Genomic DNA, 12,225 nt, shown 5'->3' with positions numbered 1-12,225 from the left:
TTTAACCACAGGGTGTCCAGAGAAACGTCAACTCTCCTCCCAAGGGACTATGATCCTTCCAACTGTGCACCAGAGACTTGGGACTATAATAGCATAGATCCCACCACAAGAAAAGAAGGAAGGAACCAGTTTTTTGGCAGATACGGAGCTGAGTTTTGTGAAGGAGTGGAAGGACTTTCTGGATCAATACCATTTTCTGGTAAGGAAAAAAACGCATGCAGTAACTTGGTAGTGACTCCAGTGAAGGAGTGGAAGGACTTTCTGGATCAATACCATTTTCTGGTAAGGAAAAAAACGCATGCAGTAACTTGGTAGTGACTCCAGTAATTGAGAAGTTCTGAAAGTGTATTACTTAAATGTAGAGAACAGCAGTAAGAGTCATGTCACCTTGCCATAATTGGGTAACTGCTGATCCAACTCTAGATAAATGTCTCTTTGACAGGAAAATGGACTGTTCTACTTTATGAAAGTTGTTAGAAATATAGCAGAAATCTGTGATAGCATTTTCTTGCATTGGCTTTGGAATTGTGCTGCTTGCTCAATGAATGGCTTTTGTTAATTACTCACCATTCAGTGCCTCAGTCACTTCATATGTAAAACAAAATGCTTAGGGCACTTTGGTGGCTCAGTCTGTTAAGCGTCTGGACTTTTGATTTCCACTCAGGCCGTGATTGCAGGGTTAAGATCTCAGGATCAGGAGATCAATGTCCGTGCCTAGTCTGGAGCCTGCTTAGGATTCTCTATTCCTTCTGTTCCCCACTCGAGTCCACTTGCACTCTTTCTCTATTTTAGTATATGTGCTGCCGAAGTGAGCACGCACTCTTTCTCTAAAAAAAATTTAAAAATAAAAATAAGACAAAAGTCCTTCTCTAAAGGGTGTTGAGAGAATTAAGCAAGATATTACATAAAAAAAAAAAAAAAACAAAAAAAACAAATAGTGCTGAGTACACACCAATTGCTCAAACATCTTTCCACTGGCAAAGTTTCCCTTAACACACTGGAAATCACTAAGACTTTAGAAATCACCTACTTAAATTCTCTTACATTTATAGATACCTTCTGGAAATGTTTTGCTAAACACGTGTAAATACAATTTCTACCTAAAAGAGTCAGTGATTCTCAGATTTGATCCTGGAATCATGTGAACTTCCCGCAGGATCCAAAGTCAGGAAATGGCTGTGCTGAATGCAAAATGACGGCTCTTCAGTTTCATGGTCTTCCTAACGGCCTAGGCCTATCCATACAAATCTACCCAGAAAATCAATAGCAGACCAAAGAGATAGAAAGAAGAAATGTTACTGGCAAAAAATTTCTACAGTTTAAATGAAAAATCCTCCTCTGAGATATCTTGATTTGCATTTTATTAGTAATGATTGTGTGTATATGCAAGACCTATTTCACTGATGATGCACATAATGCAGGTAATGCTGAAGTGTATATTCAGATCAGATCTATTTTATGATATTTAGTTTTAGACTTGTTGGTATGTTAATTTGGTGATATGGCAAATTTATCTATGGAGGTATGGGTAATCAGAACAATTCATCAAATTGATTCAAAAAATTCATCATTTCTTAATTTGGAGAAGAGAAAGATTTGCATTAAAAACTATGTGCTCTGTTATCTGCACTATTCTCCTTAGGAAGCAAGAATTTTCCAGGTGTCCCATAATATAATCTTTCCAATTCATCATTAAACCGGGTCAAAATGATGGAAGTGAAGACTAGAATGCCTCAGACTGATGGGGCTGAGTTCAGCCTGGAGCACAGTAACAGGGCATTTTTTAAGGCAAAAATAAGCTACCAAAATGTTGGTGGCTCCAATCCAATAGCTTTTCTAGTTCTTTTCTGGGTTTTTTTTTTTATCATTGTTGTTGTTGTTGTTGTTGTTGTTGATGATGTCAAACAGTGAAAGCCTTCTGCCATAAACAGTTTTGAAGGTTGATTTTTAACATGCAGGGTTTACTGAGTCCTAGCTACCCACCAGGCACAGTGCTAAGGCACACTTAAAACCCACAACTACCAATGAAGAAGGTACTACCATTACTTTCATTGCACAGATGAAATGAAACTTGAAGATATTAAGCATCTTGTCAAAAGGCATCCAGAGAGACAAGTGTGGATGCAAGTATGTATGTGGTCTATGTGCTCGCGTGTGTGTGTGGATGTGTATACGTGTGTGTGTGTGTGTGTGTGTGTGTGTGTGTGTTTAGGAGAGAAGTGGGGTCTCACTTTCAGCAAAATGCTAAATCATAAGCATAGCCCCACTACTTTCCTTTTCCCCACCCTTCTCTACTCTTGCTACATCCACCACACTTGCCCACACGTGGTCCTTTTTCTTTCTTCCTTGTGGATCCTTGACATAATGGAGATTTTAATACCAATGATGTTGCCAGAAATAGCTCTTCCTATGCTATAGTAAGTTGCATTTCCACCAAATGGGGCTCTTGCTTCTCCAGACATCACCCTGAGCAGCAAAGAAGGCTTGACAACAACAATGAGGGGATGGTACACCTTACATCCTTTGTTCTGAGGCAGACTCAGACACCCTTTGCACCTGAAGATTTTTCCATTCCATACAAGGCAACTAAGTTGGAGGACCAAAAGGCAAAAAGATAAGGGTATTCATTCGCAGCAAGAAACGTTTATTAAAGAAGGCAACACAAGGAGGCTAAATAGCAGAGAGGTTGAGTACACAAGCTCTGAAGTCAGATCATACAGGTCGAAACCTGGTGTCTGCCACTATGAGATGAATGACCTTAGGCAAGTTACTTAAGTCTACATAGGTCTCAGATTCCCCATCTGTAAAATAGAGATAATAATGGCACTAACTTCACAATATTGTCATGAATACTAAATAATATCAGAAATGCAAAATGCCTGGTCTACAGCAAGCATTTAATAAATAAATACTGACTTCTATTATTGAAGACAGCCCTGTAAATCATGTGAAGTGCTAAGGATAAAATACATAGTCTCTACCCACACCATCTAGGTAGGTTAGGGAGACAAGATATATATATTGAAAACAATTAATAATTTTAGGCAAAAAACTGTCACGTGAGGAACATTTTTAAAAAATATTTTACTTGTTTATTCATAAGAGACACAGAGAGAGAGGCAGAAACATAGGCAGAGGGAGAAGCAGGCTCCTTGCAGGGAGCCTGATGCTGGACTGGATCCCCAGACCTGGGATCACGCCATGAGCTGAAGGCAGACGCTCAACTGCTGAGCCACCCAGGCATCCTTCATGCGGGGAATATTGATGCATATTATGGAAATTCAAAGGAAGAAATAACAGTATTATGAAAATAATGTTAAATTACAGATGGCAGTAGGAAGGTGACTTACCAAGGTCACATAAAGCTAGTTTTGAAAGAGTCCAGAGTAAAGTCCAGGTCTCCTGATGTATAAAGTAAAACTATTTCATGAACTTATGCCACCATAGTACTAATGAAAATAATCCCTTTTTTTTAAGATTAAAAAAAATTTATTCATGAGAGACACAGAGAGAGAGGCAGAGACATGGGCAAAGGGAGAAATAGGCTCCCTGCAGAGAGGCCTGATGTGGGACTCGATCCCAGGACCTCGGATCATGACCTGAGCCAAAGACAGATGCTCAACCACTGAGCCACCCAGGCATCCTGAAAATAATCTTAACAAAAGCATTAGTTAAAACTTTGAATGTACTGTCTACATGCTGGGCATTTTTACACACATCATCTGATTAAATCTTCATTATAACCCTAGGAGAGAGGTATTATATTCCTTCCCTCCCCCATATTACAGGTGAGAAAATTGAGGTGCAGGAAAGGTAAGTGATTTCCCCAAGGTCCTACCTTCAGAAAGTTGCTGAGCCAGGACTTAAATCAAGGTTTGTAACCAAAATTGTAATGAAGGACTGAGGGGAAAGGAAGGCAGGAAAGCCAGAAGGAAGCAGAATGACAAACTAAATCTTAGGGCTAGAAATGGACATTCATGAAAAGTGAATGGACTTCTTTTACTGGAAGAGGAAATTCAAGGGGAGGAGTTAGAGAATAATTAGAATTCTCATTCATTTGGGGAATATAAATAATAGTGAAAGGGAATATAAGGGAAGGGAGAGGAAATGTGTGGGAAATATCAGGAAGGGAGACAGAACATAAAGACTCCTAACTCTGGGAAACGAACTAGGGGTGGTGGAAGGGGAGGGGGCTGGGGGTGGGGGGGAATGGGTGACGGGCACTTGACGGGATGAGCACTGGGTGTTTTTTTGTATGTTGGTAAATTGAACCCCAATAAAAATTAATTTATTAAAAAAAAAAAGAATCGAGTATGAGACAGAAGCAGGGTTTGAATGTCCACTGTGGCAACAAATACTCTGTTTATTGTTTGGTTGGAGAAGAGGATAGGGACAGAAGGTGGGAGCTTGACAAATCTATAGTCATCAATTTTGTTTTGTTTTGTTTTGTTTTGTTTTTAAGAATAATCTGATCATAGACAGAATGAAGAGAGAGAGGCCAGTGGTGGGGAGACTGATCAGTGGCTGACTGCCACAACTCTGAAGACGTATGGTCTTTTTCAGGTGTTCTCCAGCTTCCGGCGGGTGTGGGAGGGGTGGCACACAGCTACAATCCACTCCCCAATTTCACCACAGAGCATTCGGAGAGAGACTAACCCTCTCCACTCATCTCTCCCCACAGGCTGCTGAATTTCCATATTCACATCAGTTGACAAAGCCCTTTGGGAATCATGATGTTTTTCCGCTACCAGTCATTCAGATTCATCTGGTTTACCAAGCCAACAGGCCGGTACCTTCACAAAGATCACCAGCTCTGTGCCTCTCTGACTCTTGCTGACTTTGAAGCCATAAATCGCTGTGAGAAGTCACTGCCTAAGAAATTTAACTTTGCTAGGGATGTGCTGGACCAGTGGTCCCAAAAAGAGAAGGTATGACATGACAGGCTTCCTTTAGATGCTTGGTATTCACATATGTCTTAGGCTCCCATTTCCTTGTTCTGTGGTCCATTTCCACCCTTAATTCAGTTCTTTCAACCTTTTTGCTTTCCTTTGTTTGTTTTCCCCTTACCCTTCTCTCTCCCAAGGGAAGATCTTTTTTTTTTTTTTTCCCAAGGGAAGATCTTTGAAACGAAACTCCACATGCTGTCTTTCTCTGGAGCCTCCTCAGTCCAGCTCATGGTGGTCACTTATAGAGTCCTGCCTCTTTTTCCTTCATTTTCTTCAAGTCCCATGCAGCAGCTCTTTGCTCTCTATACATTTGTTTGGGCTGGCCATAGGCTTATCCAAAAAGCAGTCATTTGAACTTTGATTTTACAATGACAGTGACTAGAAGAGAATCAGACATTGAAAAGAATAAAGCAAAAAAGCCTTGAATGTTTGCAGTGTAGCCTCAGGTCAAGTCCCTGCTTCCTGACCCCACCCCACCCCAGGCCCTGAGCTAGACACTTACCCACCAGTGATTACCAAAATTCACTGCAAGGAGTTGTGCCTCAGCAAATGCAGGCACAAGATATACAAGACATCAAATAATGTTGAATCAATCTTTCTTATTAAATTGAGGGGAAAATCTTCCTTTAAATCCATTTACATCTTTAACAGCCTCTCTTATTCTTGCTAAACTCTTTTGAACAGAAAGAGCAGATAGTATTTGAAAATCTCTGGACAAAATTTAAGGGCATACTTTGTTTTTAATGTACTTATTTTTCAGTAACCTATTTTTCACAAGTAGTAACTGGTTCTCCAGTTATGGTGATGAATAAATGCATTTTCCTTCTTAAGTAAATGTACATAAGAAAAATGAGCGGATGTAAAGAAAAATACAAAGAACAATAGCACAGGTGTGGACAGATCTGGCAAAAAATAGTGATACTCCAATGACTAAAGATTGAGAAATATCGGCCTATATTATTTCATCTAATCCCCATTACCACCCTGGGGGGTTGCAGATAAAGAAATTAACCTCATAGAAGTTAAGCTTCTTATCCAAGGTCACCAGTCTCAAAGGTACAGGAACCAATTCCTGATTTTAGGGAGCTTATACCCATAGGGCAGGGCCTATATCATAGTGTCATGGAGTCATCTAGCATTTGAGCAAAATGTTGCAGGAATACAGCACAGCTGAAAGAAGAAGAGGAGGTTAAGAAAAGCTTCACAGAGGAAGTAAAATGGAAATTGAGTTTTGAAATGTTTTCCAACCAGGGACAGTAAAAGCAACGTTCCAGATATTCCAGATAGGGGAAGAAAGGAGGAGTAATTTTTTTTCCAGGTAACACATAAAGCAAAGAGGTATTGCAGCATGGACAGTGTACTTTGTAGAATCATATGAACATATGAAAAGTTTCCTCCAGGAATCAATCACTTGGTGAGCCTCCCCCGAAAAGCCCACCATCTTATTCCTTGTTACCTATGAAATCCATTCTTTAGCCTTTTGGGTTAAAAAAAAAAAAGATGTTAAGTTCCTAATCAACCTTAGTACAAGTGGGGTTATTTGGATGGAACAGACTGTTAACTTGAGCAAGAAAAAAATTTATTGGACATGGGAGTGCTCACAAAACTGGGTTGCAAGCCATATAGTCTCAGCAAGACCAGGAACCAGGACAGCTCCCTGGGGATACGTAAGCACCAAAAGCCCAATGAATAATTACTCTGACGGGCTGTCTCTTCTAGGCTGTATTCTTTTTTTTTTTTTTTTAAATATAACCGATTTTAATAGTTGTATCTCTTTAATCTCACATTGCAAATCTTATTACCTAATAACATTAAGTAATTATTTATATTATAAGAAAATAGATTCAAAATAAAAATATCAATATTACTATTGGCTATTTGGTTACCAAATGAAATTTATATATACTTACTACTCTATTTGTCCTTAGAACATGTATCACTAGGGACGCCTGGGTGGCTCAGCGGTTGAACGTCTGCCTTATGGCTCAGGGCGTGATCCTGGAGTCCCCAGATCGAGTCCCACATCAGGCTCCCCTCATGGAGCCCACCTCTCCCTCTGCCTATGTACCTGCCTCTCTCTCTCTCTCTGTGTCACTCATAACAAACAAATAAAATATTTAAAAAAAGCATGTATCACTAATAATGTAGAGTCAAAATAGCTGTGATTGAGCTCCTTGAAATAATCTCCCTTTTTTTGTGGTTCCTCTGTTTTTTTATTTTTAGAAATTGCTTAAGTTTACTTTTGAAATGTCAAAGTTTTCTATGTTTCCAAAGTTAGAACTACATAATAAGGCATATTTGGAGAAGTATCATGCCCATTCTCAGTCCTCTACTCTGTTACCTCTTTTTCCTATATTTAAACATTTTAGTCTTTGTTTACAGGATTTTTGTAAATATAAGTGAATACATACACAAATATAAATAGAAATAAGAATGTTTGTGTTTGCTGTCCTATCATTACACTAAGTATAGTGTTCTGTAACTTCCTCTTTTTATCACTTAGTAATATATCCTAAAGATCACTTAGTATTAGTATAATTAAAGAATGGAGATCTACCTCATTTTTTTTTTTGACAAGTACGGAGAATTCCAGTTTATTGATTTATCATAGTTTCTTCAACCAAACTCCTTTTGATGGACATTTGGGTTGCTGTTACCCATAGAGTTAAACAGTGAATGACCTTTTTTTTTTTTTTTTAATTTTATTTATTTATGATAGTCATCACACACAGAGAGAGACAGAGAGACAGAGAGACAGAGAGACAGAGAGGCAGAGACACAGGCAGAGGGAGAAGCAGGCTCCATGCACTGGGAGCCCGACGTGGGATTTGATCCCGGATCTCCAGGATCGCGCCCTGGGCCAAAGGCAGGCGCCAAACCGCTGCGCCACCCAGGGATCCCAGTGAATGACCTTTTATGTAAGTAATTTAACTTTTTTCCCCCAGATATTACCAAAGTCCTCTCTATGGGATTCTCAAAAGTAATATATGAGAGTGCTCTGCATACCTGGGTCAAAAGAATATTCTTTCATATTTTTTTGAATTTGTGCCAATCTGATAGAATTGGTATAGCAGGGATTAGTTTTAATTTTCATTTTTCTTATTATGAGTAATAGTGAGTTTATTTCATATATTTGCCATCTTAAAAATTTTATTTAAAGATTTTACTTATTTATTCATGAGAGACACAGAGAGAGAGAAGGAGAGGCGGGCTCCATGCAGGAAGCCCGAGGTGGGACTCGATGCTGGTCTTCAGGATCACGCCTGGGGCCAAAGGTGGCGCTAAACCACTGAGCCACTGGGGCTTAGGCTGTATTCAATAGGAGAGTTCCCCCAAAGACAAACTGGGGTGCTGTTCCTGGAATCTACCAGCACAAATGCTGAGGGGAAGTAATGGCAGATGTCCCATCTATTTGGTAGACCAGTCATGTAAGCCTTCTTTCTTTCCCATGTGCCCCTTGCCAGACAGGAGAGAGACCAAGCAACCCAGCCCTGTGGTGGGTGAATGGCACAGGGGATGAAGTCAAATGGAGCTTTGAAGAACTAGGCTCCTTTTCCCGAAAGGCTGCCAACGTGCTCACCAAGCCCTGTGGCCTAAAGAGAGGAGACCGAGTGGCCGTGATTCTGCCCCGTATCCCAGAGTGGTGGCTTGTAAACGTGGCTTGTATGCGAACAGGTCAGTGCCAATATTTAACATTTATTTTTATTTTCTTAAGATTTTATTTATTTATTCATGAGAGACACACAGAGAGGCAGAGACATAGCAGAGGGCAAAGCAGGCTCCCTGGAGGGAGCCCGATGTGGGTCTCGATCCCAGGACCCAGGATCCTGACCCAAGCTAAAGGCAGATGCTCAGCCACAAGCCACCCAGGTGCCCCAACATTTCTTTTTTCAAAAAGAGAGAAAGAGAATGAGAGTGCACAAGCAAGGCAGGAGGGAAGGGCAGAGGGAGAGAATCTCAAGGCGATATGGCACTGAGCACAAGCCAGACATAGGGCTCCACCTCATGACCCTGAGATCATGACCCAAGTAGAAACCAAGAGTCAGATGCTCAACTGACTATGCCACCCAGGTGGCCCGATATTTAACATTTTTAAATTACACAGAAACAGAAAGAAAATGAAATTTGAGTTTTTTCTGAATTGTTCTGACTGAAGCTATGCTTAAAAAGAACAAAAAAATAAGAGTTGAGATGAAGAGCAACCATGATGGAATAATAAGAACAACTATTATTATTAATAGGTGGGTATTGCAAAAAGAAAAAAAAAAGAAGTTTGCAAGCAGGAAATTGAGGTTCAGAGATATTAAGAAGTTTATCCAAAGTTGCACAGCTAGAAAGTTTTGAAATTGGGATTTATTTATTTATTTATTTTTAGAGATTTTATGTATTTGTTTTTTAAGAGTGAGACAGGACTAGATGGGGCAGAGGAAGAGAGAATTTCAAGCAGACTCCACACTGAACATGGAGCCCAGTGGGGAGCTCAGTTGCACAACCATGAGATCATGATCTGAGTTGAAATGAAGAGTCAGATACTTAACCAACTGAGCTACCCAGGCACTCTGCATTTGGGATTTAAACAGAGAATTCTATCAAAGCAAATGTGGATAATAATGCCTCTTGGCATAGCTGGTTATGATACATTTATCTAGATTATCGAGAATTTACTTTCTTAAATATATTTGGATTCTCCCTGATAAGAAAATACTAATGAAATAAAAAGCATTTTAGAATTTAAGGACATTTAAGAATATGACTGTGGATCCCAGTTGGAAAACCTCGGCCTCTTTGCAGGCAAAAAGATTAATGTATACATTTTCTACTAAAGTAGTAATTTTAATGTACCCCAAATAAAAATTATATAGTATTGTTTTCCCCTCTAGGACAGAAGTTGGCAAAAACCATGGCCTACTATTTTCATAAACAAAGTTTTAAAGTTTTAATGGAATACAGCCATGCTTGCACATTTACATATTGTCTATATATTTCTTTTTGCTCTGCAACAGCAGAATTCCTAATTGAGACAGAGCTAGAATGGCCCACAAAACCTAAGATATTTACTATCTGATATTTACTATCTTTACTCAAAAAGTTTGCCAACCCCTACTCCAAAGCATGATGTGTTTATAAATCAATTAAAAATAAATAAGAATACCAAAGGAAAAACTACTGTAGAGAACACAAAAATGTTTGTTACAATATTATTAATAAGATAAAAAATTCAAAACAACTATATAGAAATGATTAAATAAATTATGACTTAGCTAGCAAAGATTTAAAGAGGTATGTTCATTGTTAGATGAAATTATGATACCTCAAGTTGACATGATATCATTAAAAAGACAATTATAAGGATTTCATAATAGGGTTGAAAAATGCTCTTATTGACAATATTAATTTTTTTAAAAAAAGCAATAGATAAAATTCTTTTTGCATTCAAGATAAAAAGGAACTTGGAAATGTGAAACCAATTGTGGGTTGGAAGGAGATTAAAGGTGGTTTGTCATTAAAAATGTAATCAATATTACTTAACATAATTTAAGCAATTTGCGAAATGCCAAGAGTAAAAACAAACCCACAAGCTGAATAGTCAAAACATTCAGTTACTTAAATATTAAGCAAGCAGCTGAGGATTGTTTTCTAATTCAGAATTATTAAATCTCTTGAGTAAATATTGAGATGCTTGTATTGTACATGGCAAAATATTTTGCTTTTACTATAAAGTGTGTACAGCATGAAATCCACAAGAGAACTTTTCTTTAATCCCCACACTATCCACTGAACACATTCATGTCACAAATCTACCAAGAATATTAATAATTTCTGAGCCATTAAGAACAAGTGTTTGCAAAATAAATAATCTTATATTTTTATATAGAGTGTACTATCTGAGATCCTATAAGGTATTTTCTTAATTAACTTCCTTAATGTCATATATTTATTCATTTTCTCAAGAGGTGATGACATATGAGAGTTTTAAAATATATTCAATGAGGGTGCCCCAGTCGGTTTGTTAAGTGTCTGCCTTTGGCTCAGGTGATGATCTCAGGGTCCTGGGATGAAGCCCTGGATTGGGCTCCCCACTCAGCAGGGAGTCTGCTTCTCCCTCTCCCTCTGCTGCTCCTCCTACTTGTTCTTTCTCTCTCTCTTGTCAAATAAACAAATAGATAAAATCTTTAAAATATATTTTTATTGAATATATATACATTCAATGTATATTGTCTCCTTTCTAGGAATTCAAATCCACATCTCCCATTTCACCAGGAAATTCTCCAAGAAATAAGTAGTCTGCTATATAGCACAGGTCTTGGGAGCCTAGGAAAGGTGTCTTTGAAACCTGGTTCTACCTCTTACTGACTTTGGGACCCTTGGGCCAGTTGTCATGTCTCTGTCCTGGGATTGATTTTACATGAGATAGCAGACACATAATAAGTGCTTAATAAATGGTAGTGGCTATTCGTAACACTTTATATACATTTCACTTTTCCTTGCTGATTCACGTTAGAAAGTGCAAACCACCTTCTCTCTGTCTTTCATCTAATTCTCCCATATGATTTTCTCATAAGGAACAGGTATTTTAAAAGCAGGGCCATCTCAGGCCAGTGTTTAGAATGGAGTGAAAAGTGAGATATACTAAGCATTGAGAAAGGAGTATTGGTAAACTTTGACAACTCCAGACCACTGGGAAGACCCAGGTTTGAAAGTTGACTCTGCCACTCACTGGCTGTGACTCAATATCATATCCCAACTGCATGGACCAACATGGCTGCTTGTAACAGTGGCCTCTAGGCTCTTCTGATTGCAAAATCTATCAAGAAAATATTTGGGATACACATCACTCCCATCTGGATATAATTATTTTTATTGTTCTTCTGTACAATATAGCATGCATGCTATAAAATATACACAAGATGAGATAAAAATATAAAGAATACTAATATCTCAATAAAAATTTTTTTAATTCTAATTTCTTGGGACACCTGGGTGGCTCAGCGGTTGAGCATCTGCCTCTGGCTCCGGGCGTGATCCCAGGATCCAGGATCGAATCCCACATCGGGCTCCCGGCGAGGAGCCTGCTCCTCCCACTGCCTGTCTCGGCCTCTCTCTGTGTGTCTCTCATGAACAAATAAATAAATCATTATAAAAAATAAATTTATTCTAATTTTTCTTCTCATCTTCAGTGGATTACCTTGCAGAACTCACTTTGAAGACCATTGGTTCAGAAGATTGAATAATGTTCCTGAAAATGTGTTATGAGCTATAAAGTGTTATTTAAGTATGA

The 12,225-nt window shown here is 38.7% G+C and overlaps 1 protein-coding gene across 2 annotated transcripts in view; it reads left to right on the top strand.

Annotated features, from left to right (window-relative positions):
- The window catches only part of LOC112923250 (acyl-coenzyme A synthetase ACSM4, mitochondrial), a 67,272-nt gene that overhangs the window by 38,096 nt on the left and 16,951 nt on the right, over window positions 1-12,225 (top strand). The window contains exons 2-4 of one of the 2 annotated variants that reach the window (XM_026002984.2): window positions 12-199; window positions 4,682-4,928; window positions 8,411-8,621. In XM_026002984.2, the coding sequence (XP_025858769.1) occupies window positions 4,731-4,928; window positions 8,411-8,621 (409 nt within the window). In that variant the 5' untranslated portion in view covers window positions 12-199; window positions 4,682-4,730. Of the gene's footprint in view, window positions 1-11; window positions 283-4,681; window positions 4,929-8,410; window positions 8,622-12,225 lie in introns of those variants that run through there. The other variant, XM_072753705.1, reaches the window with a different exon arrangement.

The sequence above is a fragment of the Vulpes vulpes genome, chromosome 3 (assembly GCF_048418805.1).
Source record: "Vulpes vulpes isolate BD-2025 chromosome 3, VulVul3, whole genome shotgun sequence".
Lineage (NCBI taxonomy): Eukaryota > Metazoa > Chordata > Mammalia > Carnivora > Canidae > Vulpes > Vulpes vulpes.
The sequence above is the reverse complement of the archived record's forward strand: the minus strand, read 5'-3'. Positions and strand labels throughout refer to the sequence as shown.